Source organism: Nicotiana attenuata, unplaced genomic scaffold, assembly GCF_001879085.1.
Source record: "Nicotiana attenuata strain UT unplaced genomic scaffold, NIATTr2, whole genome shotgun sequence".
Classification (NCBI taxonomy): Eukaryota; Viridiplantae; Streptophyta; class Magnoliopsida; order Solanales; family Solanaceae; genus Nicotiana; species Nicotiana attenuata.
Window position 1 is genome coordinate 89,868 of NW_017670496.1, and position 18,671 is coordinate 108,538.

Consider the following 18,671-nt stretch of genomic DNA (forward strand, 5'->3'; position numbering starts at 1 on the left):
ATACATTAACGACACAGTTAACGTTAATGTATAGCGCCAAGTATTGTGGCACTATACATAAAAATGTAATCTTTTTTTTTCCCCACCTATTTGTGTATTTTAACTCCAAAAGAATCACATTTTAATTTCGGACTCCTCAATACCCTGTATTCTATAGCATAAACCTATATTCCTCAAAATGATTATGAAAGTGACTTATGACTGGGTTTACGACAGTAGTCTCATCCTATCTTTTCTATAGTACTATAAAATAGACTTATGACTGGGTCCAAAACTAAAATGATTATGGAATTGACTTATTCCCTCTTCTCTCTCTATCTCTTTGATCTCTCTCTCACCTTCTTTATTTTTCTTTCTTTCCCCAACCTTATTTTTCTTCTTTATTTTTTTTTTTTTTTGAGAAAATGCATAAAGTACACATTAAATTTATTCAAAAAAATTATTTACACATCTAAATTTTACAGGCGTTTACCCCCTTATTCTAAACTTAAGTGAATTTAATACCCTCTTGAGTGATGACCTGGCATAAAACGTGTAGTACATTTTGTAGGTGCTCGTGAAGGCAAAATAAAATAGCTTAAAACTAATTTAATTGTCCAGGTGTCACTTTCCTATGGTATTATAACTAATTAAACTTATACTATTTTTTTTTACTCTTTCCTTATTCATTTTTTTTCTTTTTCGTTTTTTATCTTTCTTCATATTAAATGAAGCAGTGAACCAATGGCTTGGCTAAAATGTCCATTTCCGCTGACCTTATTCTTATCTCCGTCCTTCTTCAATTGAGATTTTCTCCATCTGATTTTTCATCTATTTGATGAAAAGTGCTTCTTTAGAACCAGAAGCAGTGTTGAAAAGAAGACGAGGTGTCATCGGAAAATTCTCCGGCCGGAGAAAATTTATAGGTCCTTAACTAATGGCTCTATATTTCAGGTTTTGTTCACTCTTCCAATACAAAACTAGGAGGAATAAAGTGACAAAATTCTCCTAAGGAAACCAAGATGAAGGGAATTAGGAGCACAAACCCACCTTAGTCAAAAAATACGGTACCGACGACACCAAGCTTTTCGGCCAACCAAATATTTCTCTCTATCCCAAGCTTTCCGACCCTTTTTCTCCTGAATTTTGTGTAATGTCAAAGCCACAAATAAATTTATCTACAATGAAAAAAGAAGAATAGAGATAGAGTTGATGGGCTTAAGGGAGATTACGGTTGTGAATCCATTTCATGGTGGCGGCGACAAAAATAATGAAGAATGAAGGTGAAGAAGATGAAATGAAAAAAAGAGTAGAAAAGGAAAGAAGAAGTAAAAAAAAAAGTGAAATAGTGTAGCATTTGACACATGTATGGCGCGTGTTTGCACAGTCCACCACAAGACGGGTTCAATAATTTGAAGGTGGTATTAAATTTAGCTTAGATGTGAATAGTGGGGTAAAAAGTCGCCCGTAAAATTTAAGTGTGTAAATGATTTTTTTGGACAAATTTAATGGGTACTTTATGTATTTTCTCTTTTTTTTTGTTTTGTTTTGTTTTGTTTTTCTCTCTTTTCTCATTTACTTTATCCTCTTTTCCCCCCAAGGAATTCATCATTGGAGTTCAATGATTTTACTATAGCATTTTCACTTAACAGTTTCCTTTCATGTTAATTACACAATTGGTGTTCGAATTATAATTGTCAATCAATAAAGTTTGATTGTGTACAACTCTCCACCATTGATAATCATTAAAAAGTTTCAAAGCTTTGAATTCGAATTTGCGTTTTCAAAAAATATTGTTTGCCTGGATTGTGTGTTGTTGTAAACAATTGGAAATATTCTTTGAAGTTTATATCTCAATTTTGAGGGTGTTTGAAGAAGAAGGACGACGACATGATTATTTGTGATTGGAAACTAGGCAAAATATTAATAATTTGTGTCTAATAGGAAACAATTAGGTGTTTAATAGACATATTTAGAACATTGATTAGGTGTCAGATAGGAAATAGCTTCAGTTTGAAGTTCAAATGAAAATTTATGACAACTTTTAAGGGATTATATATATATATATATATATATATATATATATATATATATATATATATATTACCTTGGGTTAATATTAATACTAGGCAAAATGGCCTTCAGGCTACCTAAACTTGCACCAGATTTTAAAGGCGATATATAAACTTTTGGTTTTGCATTTTAGCACCTCAACTCAATAAAAAATACTTATTATAAACACTTTCCTCAGAGCGTGTATCTCAATTGCCCGACAAAAATACCAGTTAGATGCTAAGACCATTTATTGTAGTCATTTGTAATTTGTGGGTCCCATTTTAAAAAAAAAAACAATTTACCAATTGTCTAACGTTTCTCCTCTTTCCTTTATTCTTCCCCATATCTCTGCCATTAGGGGTGTGCATTCGAATCGGTTTATCGATAAATCGAATCGATTTTTTGTTATCGGTTTATCGATTTATCGATTTCGATTTCGATTTCGAAATTTTCCTTATCGAGTTATCGATTTCGATTTCGATTTTGTCCTCTTCGGTTTATCGGTTTATCGATAAACCGATAAGAAATACAAAAAAAAAAAAATTAACTATTTTTTTTATTTTTTATTTTTTAGTTTTTTTTTTTAAATTTTTTTTGCCCTTATTCTATAATACCCTTTCCTTTACCCTAAGTCCCTAACCCTATTATTTCATCTACCACATTTAAGGAATGATCATATTTAAAGCTCAAGGGAATGAAGTTCAAATTAATGGAAAATAGAATTAGCTGTGATGATGTATTTTTTTTTTTATACCGTTGGAGTGTTGGTGGCATACATTTGATCCCTTACTTTAGTTTCGTTGCATGTGCTTGTTGACACAATTTTTATGTTATAAACGATGTTCGTCTTATTTTAGCTTCTTTTGGTCCATATTAGTTAGGCGTGTTTATAGTGATATACTTTCCATGGAATCCCGCAAATTTTCTTATTAGTGTTATCGATAACCGAATCGATAAGCCCCAAAAATCGATAAATCGAAATCGAAAAAATCGAAACCTTATTGAAACGATAACGATAAGCATATGTACAAATCGATAATCGATAAGTAAATTATCGATAAGGTCATAATCGAATCGATAAATCGAATGCACACCCCTATCTGCCATAACCTTAATCTGCCATCCATTGAAAAAATTAAGATAGACCAACGTCAAAATGATTACTTTGTGTAAAAACGAATACTAGTGAAGGGATCGTTCAATGAAGAGAAAGGAGATTGGGGTGGGGGTGGGGGAACGAGAAAAGGTGGGGAGAAAGAAAATAAGGGGGGAGGGGGGAGAGGGGGAGAGGGGGATAGGTAAAGAAGAAGATCAAAAAAGGGGTTACGGGAGGGATTTAGGATTTTTATTTTTTATTATTTTTTGTCTTTTATTTACTTTTTCTTTTTATGCAGATTTAATAATTTTTTTACATAGGTTAATTCGAACCACATGCTTTTTTACGTGATTAGCTCGCACTTTGACCACGGCAGCTGTACCACTTCCACATAAGCATAATCAAAGGTCAAATGTGCTTACTTATTGGCAATTGGTTGAGTTGAGGTGCTAAAATAAAAAAATCAAAAGTTCATATACCGACTTTAAAACTCGATACAAGGTTAGGCGTCCGGGAGGCCATTTTACCTTAATACAATATACTTGTACTCGTTATATCAAAGTACAACATGCAACATCATTAACATTGTCGCAACTCAATTAATGTAAGTAGCCATTTAGCTGATGAAAAGCGATAGAATATTTTAAAAACTTAAAATCTTGAGTTTGTCACTAGTTTGTATTTATTTGGTTAGAAAACCAATTCATATACCAACATATAACAACCTTACAAAATAAGAAAGGTATCATTTAACTTAGTTATTTAGCCAATACACTTATCCATGTACAAATTCACTTCAAAAATTATAATGTAGGGTGTGTCTCATATGAAAGAAAATAATTTTTTTGAAAAATATATTTTAATTTTTCTATGTTTGGTTAGATTAAATATTTTGAAAAATATTTTTTCATGAACTCATTTTTCTCAAATTTAAGAAAATTTTCCCCTCCTCTTAGGAAGGAAAATATTATATAAAATTACTTTTCAATCTTCACCATCCTATCTCCCACTCCCACCAATCCCCATCCACCACTTCAATCACCCACCCCCAGTGCGCACCACCCCGCACACCCTACCCCACTCCCCACCCGCCCACCCCCCACTAACCCACCCACCTAACTCCACACCCCTCACCCCACCCCGCCCACTCCCCCTTCTCGACCCCACATTCCGCCCACCCCACCATATTTTTACTCACTAATCAAACACAAAAAAAAAAAATAATAAATAAAAAAATTCAGAAAAGTTTTTCACTCACCTATTAAACATGAGAAAATAAATAATACAACTACTCATTATAAAAAAAAATATTTTAAGAAAAGCATTTTCCTCCCTACCAAACACACCCTTAATCACTAGCTCAAAGGAGTACGAATTGATAAACAAATGTGAAAGAAAAAAAAAAAAGAACAAAACAAAAGAGAAACAGTAAGAACAAATGATTCGTCGAAACGCGTTGATTGGTAGTCTTACGTAATTCTCAATACGTCAGCAAAACAATACCAAAAGTTTCGCAATTGAATTATTTTGTACCCTGTTTCTGTTTAGAAAGGAAAAAAGTAAGAAAGAAAAAGCTACATTATTGTAACTCTGTCTGTTCGTTGAAGGAATCTAATACTTATGATAAAGAAAATACAAAGAAATATTCTTTACTTGGAAGGAAATAATTTGACTTGGGATTGACGATATGCTTTCCTCTCTCCGTCTATATTTTCAAAGATCAGAGTGTGTCACTACTAGTTAGTGTAGTTAAAAGATGAGAGGGTTTTGAGGCAAAAGAGTATTAAGTGAGGAGTTTTTGCATAGTAAGTAAGTCTCTTCTCATCTTGCTAATACTTTTGATTCACTTCCTATTACCATCCCCTTAGTATTTTGGTTTGGTTGATGCTTGTTGCTACTTCTTCCTTTAGTTTATTTTCTGGCTCTTAGTTTGCTATTATTATCTTTCTGGCCCTTTGATATTGGTATTGCTTGTTTTTACTATTTTTTTTCCTGAGCCGAGTGTCTATCCTACTTGTGGGGCTTCACTGGATCTATTGTTGTCTCATCCCATGTTTGGTGTTAGACTAAATTCGGATAGGGGTAAGGTCTCCCCGAACCCTACTTCGGTATCATCCGCATTGGGGTTAAGACTAAATCCGGATTCATAGCAGTAAGTCCCACATTAGGATAAAACACTTACTAACGAAGGCGACTCTATAATCTGGGCTGGAACTGAGACCTCTTGTACTACTACACAACCCTTGTTGTTTTTGTGTTGTTTATGTGTTTAAAGCATCTTATATAATGTTTAGCTTCAATATTTGCCAGCATCTTATATAATGTTTAGCTTCAATATTTGCCTCATTTTAGTCTCAACTGTTTCTTGGAGCTTCCTTTTTGTTTCAAGCTTGAGTTATTTGAATTTTTTTCATGGTTTTGTGAGCCTGAATCTTATATGATCATGGGCAGAGGTGGGCCTAGAATTTTTATGCGAGGGGGCACAATATTCGGCTAAACTAGTGCCCCCCTAAAGGCTTTAGTGTTCAGGGTGCCAAGTACTTTAAATTAACCATTTTCAAAGTATATATATATATATATATATATATATATATATATACATACAGGATTTCTGTCAAAGCTTACAGGGTCCGGTGATCTCTCACTATAACACATAGGTCCGCGTTTGATCATGGGTGGTAAAATTCCTAGTGGAAGAATATATCAACTCTTTTATTTCCAACTCATTTTGATGCTTTAGTTAGCTATTCATTGATCATTGCCTAAGAAGCAAATGTGAGGGCCAGATTATGATGTCATCTATGCCAAAAAGCAGTATAAAAGACAAGCGTAAAAACACTAGATATTGTTGGTTCATATGATAAGGTGAGGTAGTTATTTGCTACCCTGAAGAAAGTAAAACCCCCATTTAGGATTTAGCTAGATGATTGATTGACTGAAATAAACCAAAAATCTCAAATCAATCAGATTTATTTCTTCTTAATATTTCTCCAAATTTCAACCTTGGATTGTTCTGACTTGATTGTTTCTGTATGTCAGTTCTTTCTGTAGGATGTGTTGTCTGTTAATATTAGGAGAACAAGTAGTTACATGTTTTATAAATAGGAATATGATCAAGTAGAAGATTGGAAAGTAGTCATCAGTTAGTTCTTTCAGGTTGTTTTTCTTTACCGTCGACTATCGTCTTTAGCATTTGTTATCTATAAGTTCTCATTAAACTGGTGCATAATCTAGTAGTAGCTTGCTGTATTCCTTTATATACTTAGTCTTAGATTTGCATAACTTTTGGCTCTTCTTTTACCAAGTAACTTTTAGCTAGTGATTCTTTTACCTCAATCTTGTTATTTTATTTTTATTATACAAGATTCTTACTTGTGTTACACATGTATGTGACTTCAGGTTAATCTGGTGGTGATTAGTATTTGACAGTTGAACTGGACTTGGAATTTGGCTATATGGGAAAGACAATTCAGGTTTTTGGATTCCCTTATCTTCTGTCTGCAGAAGCGGTCAAGACATTCTTAGAGAATCATACAGGAAATGGAACTGTCTATGCATTGGAGGTTAAACAGTCCAAAGGAGGACGTAGAGCATTTGCCAAAGTTCAATTTGCCAACAACAAAAGCGCGGAACTTATCATGGATTTGGCTAGTGAGGGGTTGTATTATGGACCTTCCTATTTGCAGGCTTGGGAAATGAAAACTGATATTGTCCAACCGCGAACATATGTGCAACACATGGATGGCGTAACTCTGAATTTTGGATGTCAGATATCAGACAAGAAGTTTGCAGTGTTGGGAAGTAAAGATGTTTCAATTAAATTTGGCATTGGATTGAAGAAAATTTACTTCTTTTTATCTTATGGTTCAACTGATTATAAACTTCAGCTTTCATATGAAAATATATGGCAAGTTGTGCTTCATTGTCCATATGGTCAAAAGGCTCAGTTTCTCCTCCTACAGGTTTTTTTAATTAATCCAAAGTTTTTGCTATGCTTTTCATCCTTCTCCATGTGCTGGTCTTTGTGATTATTGTAACTATTTGATTGTTGGCTGAATGGTACACAGTTCTCATTCTTTTGAGGTAAAATCATTTCTGCATACCTGTTATGCATGCAAAAGTTAGACGTATACCAGCTTTGCACCTGTCAATTGTTTGTGTAATATTGGAAAAAGGATATATAGTGTTTCAAAACTTTCCGGCCGATGATGATAAAGAGATATTTAGAGTCTGGCTCTATATTATTTTCAAGGTCCTTGGTTCAATAAAATATCTCCGCAGCCTCTTGATTTGCTTTATGAAAGGCCCTAGTCACCAAACATATCCTTGTAGCTACTTGACTTCCTTTGCCCGAAAGTCCGTAGGCACCAAATGCCAAAAAATAGAAAGCTTTCACTGGTTAATGAAATGATAGAATATATGCTAAAGATCATCTTCAGAGACAAGATCTAAACTCTAACAAGGTTCTTTATCCCAAAGAAAAAAGATCTAACAAGATTTTATGATGCAGCAAGAACTTGCAGCTATTTCGTATGCTTTGCAATTGTGCTATTTAGAGTCTGAAAATGTAGGAAATTGATTTTGTTTCAATGAGGAAAAATCTATGCCAAATACACAGATAGCCACTCGGAGTTGGCACGAAATGTCAGTTAGACACTAAAACAATACTAGTGTCCGGATAGACTCTTCAACAGTTCAACTCGATAAGAATGTGACACGTGAACACATGGGTCATAAGACCTAGCAGGTGTGTTGCAATCGCGGTCGATGTGTCAATCTCTCCATTCTCTCCAGCTTCCCCACTTGCCACTACCAACTCAATCTCTCTCCCTTTCGCAGCTTCCCATGTTGGCTAAAGATATTACAGCAGTTAAACTTTGGCCTGTGCTCTAAATGTGCGTAGTATTACTAGTTAATTAAATAAACCAATTGCGTAGTATTACTAGTTAATTAAATAAACCAAGTTTCTAATCACTGCATATCTGTGTAAGATAACAAACATTGATGCTTATTCTAAGTCCACACTTTTCAAATGCTTCAAGACTTATGACTTGTCTGTTCATGATCTTTTAAGATACAGAATGTGAAAGAAACTTTTTCTACTGTATTTGCAAAATTTCTTCATGAGTATAGATGCATTAGTTAATATATCGCTTTATACAATTGAATTCTGGTAGATTTGTAGTCTACTTTACTGATTTACCATGAGATTCATTGTTGATTTATTTCATTCAATTTCTGTAATTTAGTTGTTTGGTGCTCCTCGGATCTATAAGAGACTTGAAGACTCCTGTTATAGCTTTTTTAAGGAAACTCCTGATGATCAGTGGGTAAGGACAACAGATTTCACTCCATCTTGGATAGGGCTATCTTCTAGCTTATGTTTGGAGTTTCATAATGGTGTTCGACTTCCAAATTTCAGCGGAAGTTTTTTTTACTATAAAGAAAGTGTGAACCAAGTTATTTTACAGACTGGTTTCACCTTTTCATTCTTTCAAAAATTGTCTCTGGTTCCCATTGTCCACCTTCCCGAAGGAGTTGAGTTGCCCTACAAGATATTGTTCAAAATTAGTTCCTTGATACAACATGGATGCTTTCCTGGGCTAGCATTAAATTTTAACTTTTTCCAATTAGTTGACCCTCGAAGGAGAAATATTGCATGCATTGAACATGCCTTGGAGAAACTGTACTATTTAAAGGAGTGTTGTTATGATCCAGTGAGGTGGCTAACTGAGCAGTATGATGAGTACCTCAAGCACAGACAGCTTCCAAAATCCCCGTCCATCACTTTAGATGATGGATTGGTGTACGTAAGAAGGGTCCTAGTAACACCATGCAAAGTTTATTTTTGTGGTCCAGAGGTTAACGTATCCAATCGGGTTCTGCGCAATTATTCTGAAGACATAGATAACTTTCTTCGAGTTTCTTTTGTTGATGAGGAGTGGGAGAAAATACATTCTACAGATTTATTACCAAGAGCTAGTACTGGAAATGGTATCAGGACGGACATCTATTTGAGGATCCTATCAACTCTACGGAATGGCTTTGTAATTGGTGATAAGAAATTTGAGTTTCTTGCATTTTCATCGAGCCAGTTGCGGGATAATTCAGTGTGGATGTTTGCATCAAGACCTGGCCTTACTGCAAATGATATAAGAACATGGATGGGTGATTTTCGGCAAATCAGGAATGTCGCAAAATATGCCGCCAGACTTGGTCAATCTTTTGGTTCCTCCAGAGAAACTTTGAGTGTCAGTAGGCATGAGGTTGAAGTTATTCCTGATGTAGTTTGTTCGCTTCATGGAACCAACTACATCTTTTCTGATGGAATTGGAAAAATATCTGCTGACTTTGCGCGTAGAGTTGCCATAAAATGTGGCCTTCAGTATACTCCATCTTCTTTTCAGATTCGTTATGGTGGATATAAAGGTGTTGTGGCTGTTGATCCATATTCATCAATGAAGTTATCTTTGAGAAATAGCATGTTGAAATATGAATCAAACAACATAAAGTTAGATGTCCTGGGATGGAGCAAATATCAGCCTTGTTATCTTAATCGTCAACTGGTTACTCTCTTGTCTACACTTGGGGTGAAAGATGATGTTTTCGAACAGAAGCAAAATGAAGCAGTAGATCAGCTTGATGCTATCTTGCATGATTCTTTGAAGGCACAGGAAGCTTTAGAATTGATGTCTCCTGGAGAGAACACTAATATTCTCAAGGAGATGCTAAATTGTGGTTATATGCCTGATGCTGAGCCGTTTCTTTCAATGATGCTGCAAACTTTCCGGGCTTCAAAGTTGCTCGATTTGCGGACTCGATCAAGAATATTTATTCCAAATGGAAGAACAATGATGGGATGCTTGGATGAATCCAGAACCCTGGAATATGGTCAGGTGTTTGTTCAGTTTACTGGTACTGGACGTAGACAGTTTTATGAGGAATCACATCCTTTTAATGACAGTGGATCCACCAACTGTAATTTCACCCTTGAGGGAAATGTGGTCGTTGCAAAAAATCCATGCTTGCATCCTGGTGATATTCGCGTTTTAAGGGCTGTTGATGTTCCAGCTTTGCACCACATGGTAGATTGTGTTGTATTTCCCCAGAAAGGAAAAAGGTAAAACATTACTTTGGAAACCTATTATAACTGTTTGATTTCCGTTTTTGTTTTGATCAGGTAACTATTATTAAGAAACTTCAAAAAAGTGCCAAGGGGTTTCAAAGTATAAGCAAAACATCATAGGAAAAAATTACAAATAAAGATTATACAATTCCATAAAATCTAACAGCTGCACCAAGTCTCCTACTACCCTTTCCTTACACCAAAAATATAGATTCTGCAAACATGTATTTTTCAGCATAGGAATCTGGGTCCTCTGATCTTCAAAGCATCTTTTATTCCTTTCTAGCCAGATGGTCCACATGATGCATAAGGGAATGGTCATCCACATCTTTTTCTTCCTTTTGCCTACTGATTGACCCTGCCAACTTTCCAGCAGGCTTCTAACACTGTTTGGCATTGCCCACTTCACACCATAGATGTTAAGGAATAGGTCCCAAATCAGTCTGGTCTGCCGGCAATGAAGAAACAAATGATTTACAGACTCCAGGCTTTCTTCACAGAAAAAACATCTACTGCATAAGGCAAAACCTCTTCTTTTGTAGCATGTCTTGGGTAAGACATCTATTCCAGGTTACAGTCCATCCAAATCCAGCAACATTTGTTGGTGCTTTGGTCTTCCAAAGCATCTTCCATGGCCATGATTCCTCCCGCTGCCCAGTTTGTTGTTGAAAAAGATTATAGCAGCTTTTAACGGAGTACTTCTTATCTCTACTGGCCATCCAAATCTGGGCATCCTCTCTACTATCATCCAAGGCTATAGGCTCTAAAATTTTGAGTAGTTGACAGATATCTTCCACTTCCCAATCATTGAAGTGTCTTCTGAAAATTGGTTGCCATCCTGTTCCTGAGTGGCATTCTGCAACAGTGCAAAGTTTGATAGTAGTAAAGCTATGAAGATGGGGAAATTTTTCCATCAATTTTCCTTCTCCGACCCAGACATCTGTCCAGAACCTAGCTTTGTTCCCGTTTCCAATCTTCACCATTATGTTTCCCTGTAGTAAAGGCCATAAACTACTTGTATACTTCCACAGACTGGCACCTGCATATGTAACCACTGGACTAGGATCCCATAAGTCTTTTTTACCATATTTAATGGTAATCAGATTTTTCGATGGTTCCTCACCTTCTTCATTAAATCTCCATAACCATTTGCACAATAGACTCTTGTTGTGAAGCTTCAAATTCCGCACTCCAAGCCCTCCAGCTTCCCTGTTTGTCACGACCCGGATTCCCACCCTCGGGAGTCGTGATGACGCCTACCAATACGAGCTAGGCAAGCCACTTAATTGCACAATTTACCTTTTTACTCATTTTATATTCATTAACAATTTCGAATAATAACATTTAAACAGCGAAATTTAACATAAGCAGAAGAAAGAAGTAATAAGCTGTCAGAACCTGAATATCTAATACAACTGTTTGAGTCTCGACTACCCAGAACTGGTGTCACAGTTTCACAGACGGTCTAAGAACACTACAAATAAAGGTCTGAAAGAAATAAATACAACACTGTCTATGGAAATGCATGAAAGAAACAGGAATAGTAGATGGAAGGAGACGCCAAGGCCTACGGACGCCTGCAGGACTACCTCGGGTCGCCTGATGGACAAGAATCAGCAATCTCACTGCGGTCCGAAGTCTACAACACTGGGGTCTGCACAAAAGAGTGCAGAGTGTAGTATCAGCACAACCGACCCCATGTGCTGGTAAGTGCCTAGCCTAACCTCGGCGAAGTAGTGACGAGGCTAGGACCAGACTACCAAATAAACCTGTGCAGTTCAAATATATATAGCGGAAAAGAAATACGGAAATAAACAAGTAAAGATGGGAGGGGGAACATGCTTTGGAGAAAAGCAGGTAAAAACAGAATATCAGTAGAATGTAAAGGAATCAAAAATCCAACCACTAACAAGAATAAAGAAAAAAACAAAGGCAGATTTCACTTTCTTTCCACATCTTGCTGCAGGCGTGCAACCCGATTCCATTTCCTGTATCTCGTGGCAGGCGTTCCACCCGCTCCCATTTCACTTGTATTGTGGTAGGCGTACCACCCGCTCCCATTTCATTATATCTTGTTGCGGCGTGCAACCCGATCCACATATAATATTGTTGCGGCGTCCAACCCGATCCACATATAATATTGTTGCGGCGTGCAACCCGATCCATATATAATATTGTTGCGGCGTGCAACCCGATCAATATATAATATTTACAATTATAACGAGAGTCCCAACAAGGGATCAAAAAGGTTTACACTCCCGGCAAGGGATTCGACAGCATAAGTAAATACCTCACGGCGAGGGAGAAACAACTATAACCAAACTTGCTACAACATCTAACTACCTCAGCTATAACCAAACCTGTTCCAACACCTAACTACCTCAGCTATAACCAAACTCGTTCCAACATCTAACTCACAATTCTTTCCACAAACTTTACATAGCAATAGAAACCTTCACCAAGGCATGAATAATACAACGAAATCATGGAAATTACAATATAAGACTCACGGTCATGCTCGACACCAACGTATAGATACTCGTCACCATGCCTATACGTCGTACTCAACAAGAAACAAATAGCAAATAGGACACAACTCCTAATACCTCAAGCTAAGGTTAGACCAAACACTTCCCTCGAACTTCCATGGCTAACTCAAGCCTCAAACACCGCTTTCCCTTTCGAATTTGGCTCCAAATCGATCGTATCTAGACATAATCGACTTAATAACATCAATAAACGCCAAACAATCTAATTCCAATGCTTAATTATAACTTTCCAATCATTCTTTCCAAAAACCCAAAAATTGACCCCGGGCCCGCTTGGTCAAAACATGAGGTTCGGACCAAAACCCGATCACCCATTCACCTGCGAGCCCGAATATATAATTTGTTTTGAAATTCGACCCCAAAACGAGGTCAAATTCCCAAATAATCAAAAAGCCCTAACTCTACCCAAATCCCTAATTTTTTACCCTTAATCACATGTTTTAGGCCTAGAAATCTAGTGGGTGTTGATAAAAATGGAAGAAAACAAGTCAAAGATTACTTACCCAAGAGGTTATGGTGATGAAGTTCTTCAAAAATCGCCCAAGAGGTGTGGAGAAGAAGAAGTTTGTGAAAAATGGTGAAAATCCCGTAATGTATTCTGTTTTTGAAACTTAAAATAACTGGGCGAAATTGTTCATCGCGTTTGCGACAGGTTCATCGCGTTCGCGATGGGTTAGGCCTGCTAGGCCTTCGCGTTCGCGGAAGACGGCTTGCGTTCGCGGAGCTTTGGCTCCTCAAGCCTACGCGTTCGCGGGCCAGTGGCCGCGTTCGCGATGCACAAAATGGTGACCCCCTCCCCAGGCCTTAACCTTACGCCTTCGCGGGAGCATGGACGTGTTCGCGAAGGGTCTTCCCCCCTCAGCCTCGCGTTCGCGTCTCAAGCTTTGCGTTCGCGAAGAAGAAATCTGGCACCTGGGAGATTTGCCTTACGCGTTCGCGAGAGGGACCACGCGAACGCGAAGAGTAAAATCCCTGGGCACCGAACATCAAAAACCTGCAACTTTTTGAGTCCCAAAAACCTTCCGAAACACACCCGAGCCCTCGGGCCTCAAAACCAAACATACGTATCAATAACATCATACGAACTTATCCGTGCGATCAAATCGCCAAAATAACCTCAACAACAACGAATTAAACCTCAAAATCAATGAAATATTTCAAAACTTCTTAGAACATCAATTTTTGTAATTTAGGTCCGAATCACGTCTAACGGATTTCGTTTCTTACCAAACTTCACAGAATTATCTTAAATCATATATAAGACCTGTACCGGGCACCGGAACCAAAATACGGGCCCGATACCGACATGTGCTAATCAAATTTCATTTCCAAATCCTTTAAACAATTCCAGAAAATAATTTTCTTTAAAAATTCATTTCTCGGGCTTGGAACCTCGGAATTCGATTCCGGGCATACGCCCAAGTCCCATATTTTCCTACGGACCCTCCGGGAACGTCCGATCACGGGTCCGGGTCCGTTTGCCCAAAATGTTGACCGAAGTCAACTTAAATGCATTTTAAGTCAAAATTTCAATATTTCACAGATTTTCACATAACAGCTTTCCGGCTACACGCCCGGACTGCGCACGCAAATCGAGGTGAAGATAAAAGAGGTTTTTAAGGCCCCGGAACACAGAATTCAATTTAAAAGCAAGTGATGACCTTTTGGGTCGTCACATTGTTTCTCATTACTTTCTGCCAATTGACCAGATGCATTCTCCTTTTTTCTGCATTGCCTTCCCATAGAAACTGACTCCTAATGGAATTGATTTTCTTCTCAATTGCCGAGGGTATAGGAAATAAAGACATCAAATAGGTTGGTATGCTATCCAACACACTATTAACCAGAGTGATTCTTCCTCCAAAGGACAGATATTGCTTATTCCATGTGGACATCTTCTTTGTACATTTATCAATTACACGTTGCCACATTCTTTTATCATTCCTCTTCACACCAAGTGGAAGCCCCAAATAGTTGGTTGGAAACTTTTCAATTCTGCAACCCAGAATATCAGCCAATTCCTCAATCATGTTATCAGCATTAATACTGAAAATACAACTCTTTGTCAGGTTTATTTTCAAGCCTGAGACTGCTTCAAATGCCAACAGGATCCCTCTAAGATAGAGAATTTGCTCCCTCTTGACTTCACAAAATAACAGGGTATCGTCTGCATATAAGATATGTGAGACAGTCATTTCTCCTCTTTCATGATTCTCCATTCTACAACCCCCAATCCATCCAAGCTTCTCAGATTTTTTTAACATTAAACTCAAAATTTCCATTACCAGGACAAAAAGATAAGGGGAGAGGGGATCCCCTTGTCTCAATCCTCTCTGGGAGCTAAAAAATCCTACCGGATTTCCATTCACCAACACAGAAAACTTCACTGTTGATATACAAGTTCTGATCCATTCACTGTTTGATTTCCGTGTAATCTTATAGAGGGATTTACCATTTCTTACCTAGTCTTACTAACTATCAAAACGTGTTATTTCTTTTAGTGAGTGAATTTAGAAAAACTTTACAGAAAATGCAACTAGTCTTGTCGTACCATGTTGAATTCTTGATTAGAATCATAACTGGAATTCACGTTCTACCTTGTTTTGTTAACTTCAAATATTTATACCAGATAAAGTCTGAAACTCTGAGTCTTTGACCATGTAATGTTTGGTCACTCTTGCATGAAAGCACGATTGTTGGCATAGATGTTTGGCCAACAACTATGAAAATCAATTCCTGTAAGAAGCTTATATTAGGAATCTATTTAGTCAAGAAATTTCATTTTGGAAAGAAGCATATAATCAAAATTTGTGTAGCTTGACATGACCATTATGAAGTAGCTTACATTGTGTTTCCATTGAGAAGAAAGTGGAATTTCTATTGTTTTATAGTATTTACTGATGGCCTCGTTCTTACACATTGGCATATCTAAGGGGGGTTCTTCGGTTCACGTGAACCCATGCTCTGCTCCTTAGATCACGTATAGTAATATTATTTTTTTTCAAAAATACTTAAATATGTGTGTACCCAAGCTCAAAGTATCACATGATGCGATGGTTATTGGGTGCACCTCTCTAAGTGATACTGGGGGTTCAAATCTTGTGTCTCTTGTTATTTTTTCGTTTCTTTTTCTAGAATTGGGCCAACCCACGAGTATGGGCATGTCTGGTGTCAGTTCTTGTGTTTTAATTAAGTACTTTTTTCTTTTTCTTTCTTTCTTTGTTTGGTTTATTCTTCAAAATTTCCAACTCTTGACACATTGAAATCTCTACTATCCTTTAGTGACCATAAAATTTTATAATTAACCAAATGTTGTATAGTGAAGCTAGTAGCAGTGGATGATGTAGCATATAGTTAATGAGTTCAATTGATCCCAACATTTTTACCACAAAGTATAGATATATATATTTGTGTGTGTGTGTGTGTGTGTGTGTGCGTGTATAAAAGATTATTATTAAAAAAAATATAATTTGAACCTAATAATTTCAAAAGCGTAATGGGTACAACAGTAAGAACCTAAAGGTCGGAGCCATCAAAATTAATATCTTGGATCCACCTCTTGTTCTTACACTGTATGTTTGGCATGACTGAAAAGTTCTGTTTTTATCTTTTTTTTCATGGCATTGTTTCTCAGTGTTTAAACTTTGATGACAGACCTCATCCAAATGAATGTTCTGGAAGTGATTTGGACGGGGATATCTACTTTGTTTGTTGGGATCCAGACCTGGTTCCGCCAAGGCAAGTCCAGCCGATGGATTATACTCCAGCACCGAGCACACAGTTGGATCATGATGTCACAATTGAGGTACCCCTGGTTTCGAACAACTAAGTTTTACTTCCATAATTTAGCATGCTTCTGATGTATTCAACCTCTCTTACCTTATAGATGTGTATATGCATTAAAAATTGTACACTGTCTGCTTACTGCAGGAAGTTGAAGAGTACTTCACCAACTATATTGTGAATGACAGTTTGGGAATCATAGCGAATGCGCATGTTGTATTTGCAGACAGAGAACCTGATATGGCCATGAGTGATCCGTGCAAACAACTCGCTCAGCTTTTTTCAATTGCAGTTGACTTTCCAAAGACTGGTGTTCCTGCTGAAATACCATCTCAGTTGCGCCCTAAAGATTACCCCGACTTCATGGAAAAGCCAGACAAGCCAACCTATCACTCGGAAAAAGTTATTGGAAAGCTTTTCAGGAAAGTGAAGGACAAAACACCTCAGGCTAGCTCTATCGCAACCTTCACAATGGATGTTGCCAGGAAATCATATGATGGTGATATGATAGTCAATGGATTCGAAGATTACACTGACGAAGCTTTTTACTACAAAAGTGAATACGACAACAAGCTTGGTAATTTAATGGACTACTACGGCATAAAAACTGAGGCTGAAATACTTAGTGGTGGCGTCATGAAAGCATCAAAAACTTTTGACCGCAGAAAAGATGCAGAGGCCATTGGTGTTGCTGTGAGGTCTTTGAGGAAAGAAGCAAGGACCTGGTTCAAGAAGCGTAGTGATATAGATGACATGTTAGCAAAGGCTTCGGCTTGGTACCATGTTACATATCATCATACATATTGGGGCCTCTACAATGAGGGGTTGAGAAGAGATCATTTCATTAGCTTTCCCTGGTGTGTTTATGACCAGCTGATCCAGATTAAGAAGGCAAAAGCACGTAAAAGGCCGGTTCTCCATTTGTCTTCTCTCGGGACTCAACTGAGTCGCAAATTAGTGATATGATAGCATCAAGCCGATCTATGTAACGTAAAAATGGGTGTGATTATATGAGAACTGCTATGCCTTGTTAACAACCTTGTCTTTTAAACTGGTGACATTTATGTAGCACTGTTGTATAGCTAAGTAGTACTTAGTGTGTGGATTTAAATTGTTTTATCTGTCTTCTCTACATGTTTCATGTTATGCTTTATGTATTATGCTTAACCACAAGTGATTTCTTGATATACTCTCCCCCGTCAAACGTAGACCGCAAGTAAAGGTATTTTTTCTCCCACATTCTTTTCCTTAAGAATTGGAAATAGTCTCTCTATCCTCCCAAGGTAGGGGTAAGGTCTGCGTACACACTACCCTCCCCAGACCCGACAGTGTGGGATAATACTTGGTATGTTGTTGTTTTATTCTTTTCCTTAAGTATCGATATATATTGGCATGACTAATTCAGATTCACGTCGTAGAAAGGTCACTATGAATGTTTTTAGTGCTCCCAATCGAAGAGGATACTATTATCGCAAACTTGGAGTTGGACATAGGGGTGTTCACAAAAACCCGAAAAATCGAACCAAACCGAAAACCAAACCAAACCGACCAAAAAAACCGATACTTTTTGGTTTGGTTGGGTTTTGGTTTTGAATTTTAAAAACCGATCAAATTTGATTTGGTTTTGGTTTTAATCAGAAAAAAACCGAACCAAACCGACTTTGTTTGTTTTCAATATATTCATTGTTTGGCCGTCCGCTCAAGGAGAAGTTCCACTTTGCAAACAACGTACCACTTTAGACATAACAGAACCCGATGCAATGGAAAATACTATCACTAAATATGAGGTTAAGGTAACAACCAAGAAAGTATAAATGAACTTTTTGTAAAGAGTTCATGGAAAGACTATAAGTCAGATTCACCCATGATTATGACGAAATAGGTAATGCAGGGTCTAGAGAAGGACCGCTCCCTCGTGGAGTGTAATGTAAGCATTAATGCAAATAATCTGCTTAGCTATTTAATTGGAAGTTGGAAAAGGAAATAGGTGAATTTGAGTCCACTGAAGAAGCGGCCATTCTCTCAAGAGAAAAAAGAGAGGAAAAAATTACTCTAAACAAGTACTATAGTTAGCTTGTATACA

At 37.2% G+C, this 18,671-nt stretch overlaps 1 protein-coding gene across 2 annotated transcripts; it reads left to right on the forward strand.

The window, feature by feature from the left end:
- Nucleotides 1-4,568: 4,568 nt before the first annotated feature.
- LOC109240225 (probable RNA-dependent RNA polymerase 1) lies at nt 4,569-17,741 on the forward strand. Of its 2 annotated transcripts, none has more exons than XM_019406856.1 (5): nt 4,569-4,939; nt 6,530-7,092; nt 8,380-10,250; nt 16,460-16,610; nt 16,736-17,741. In XM_019406856.1, the coding sequence occupies exons 2-5, from the start codon at nt 6,586-6,588 to the stop codon at nt 17,552-17,554; spliced, it is 3,348 nt and encodes a 1,115-aa protein (XP_019262401.1). In that variant the 5' UTR covers nt 4,569-4,939; nt 6,530-6,585; the 3' UTR covers nt 17,555-17,741. The 2 variants fall into 2 exon arrangements, with proteins under 2 accessions (XP_019262401.1, XP_019262402.1); XM_019406857.1 differs by having other exon boundaries at nt 4,569-4,935.
- The last annotated feature ends 930 nt before the right edge of the window (nt 17,742-18,671 follow it).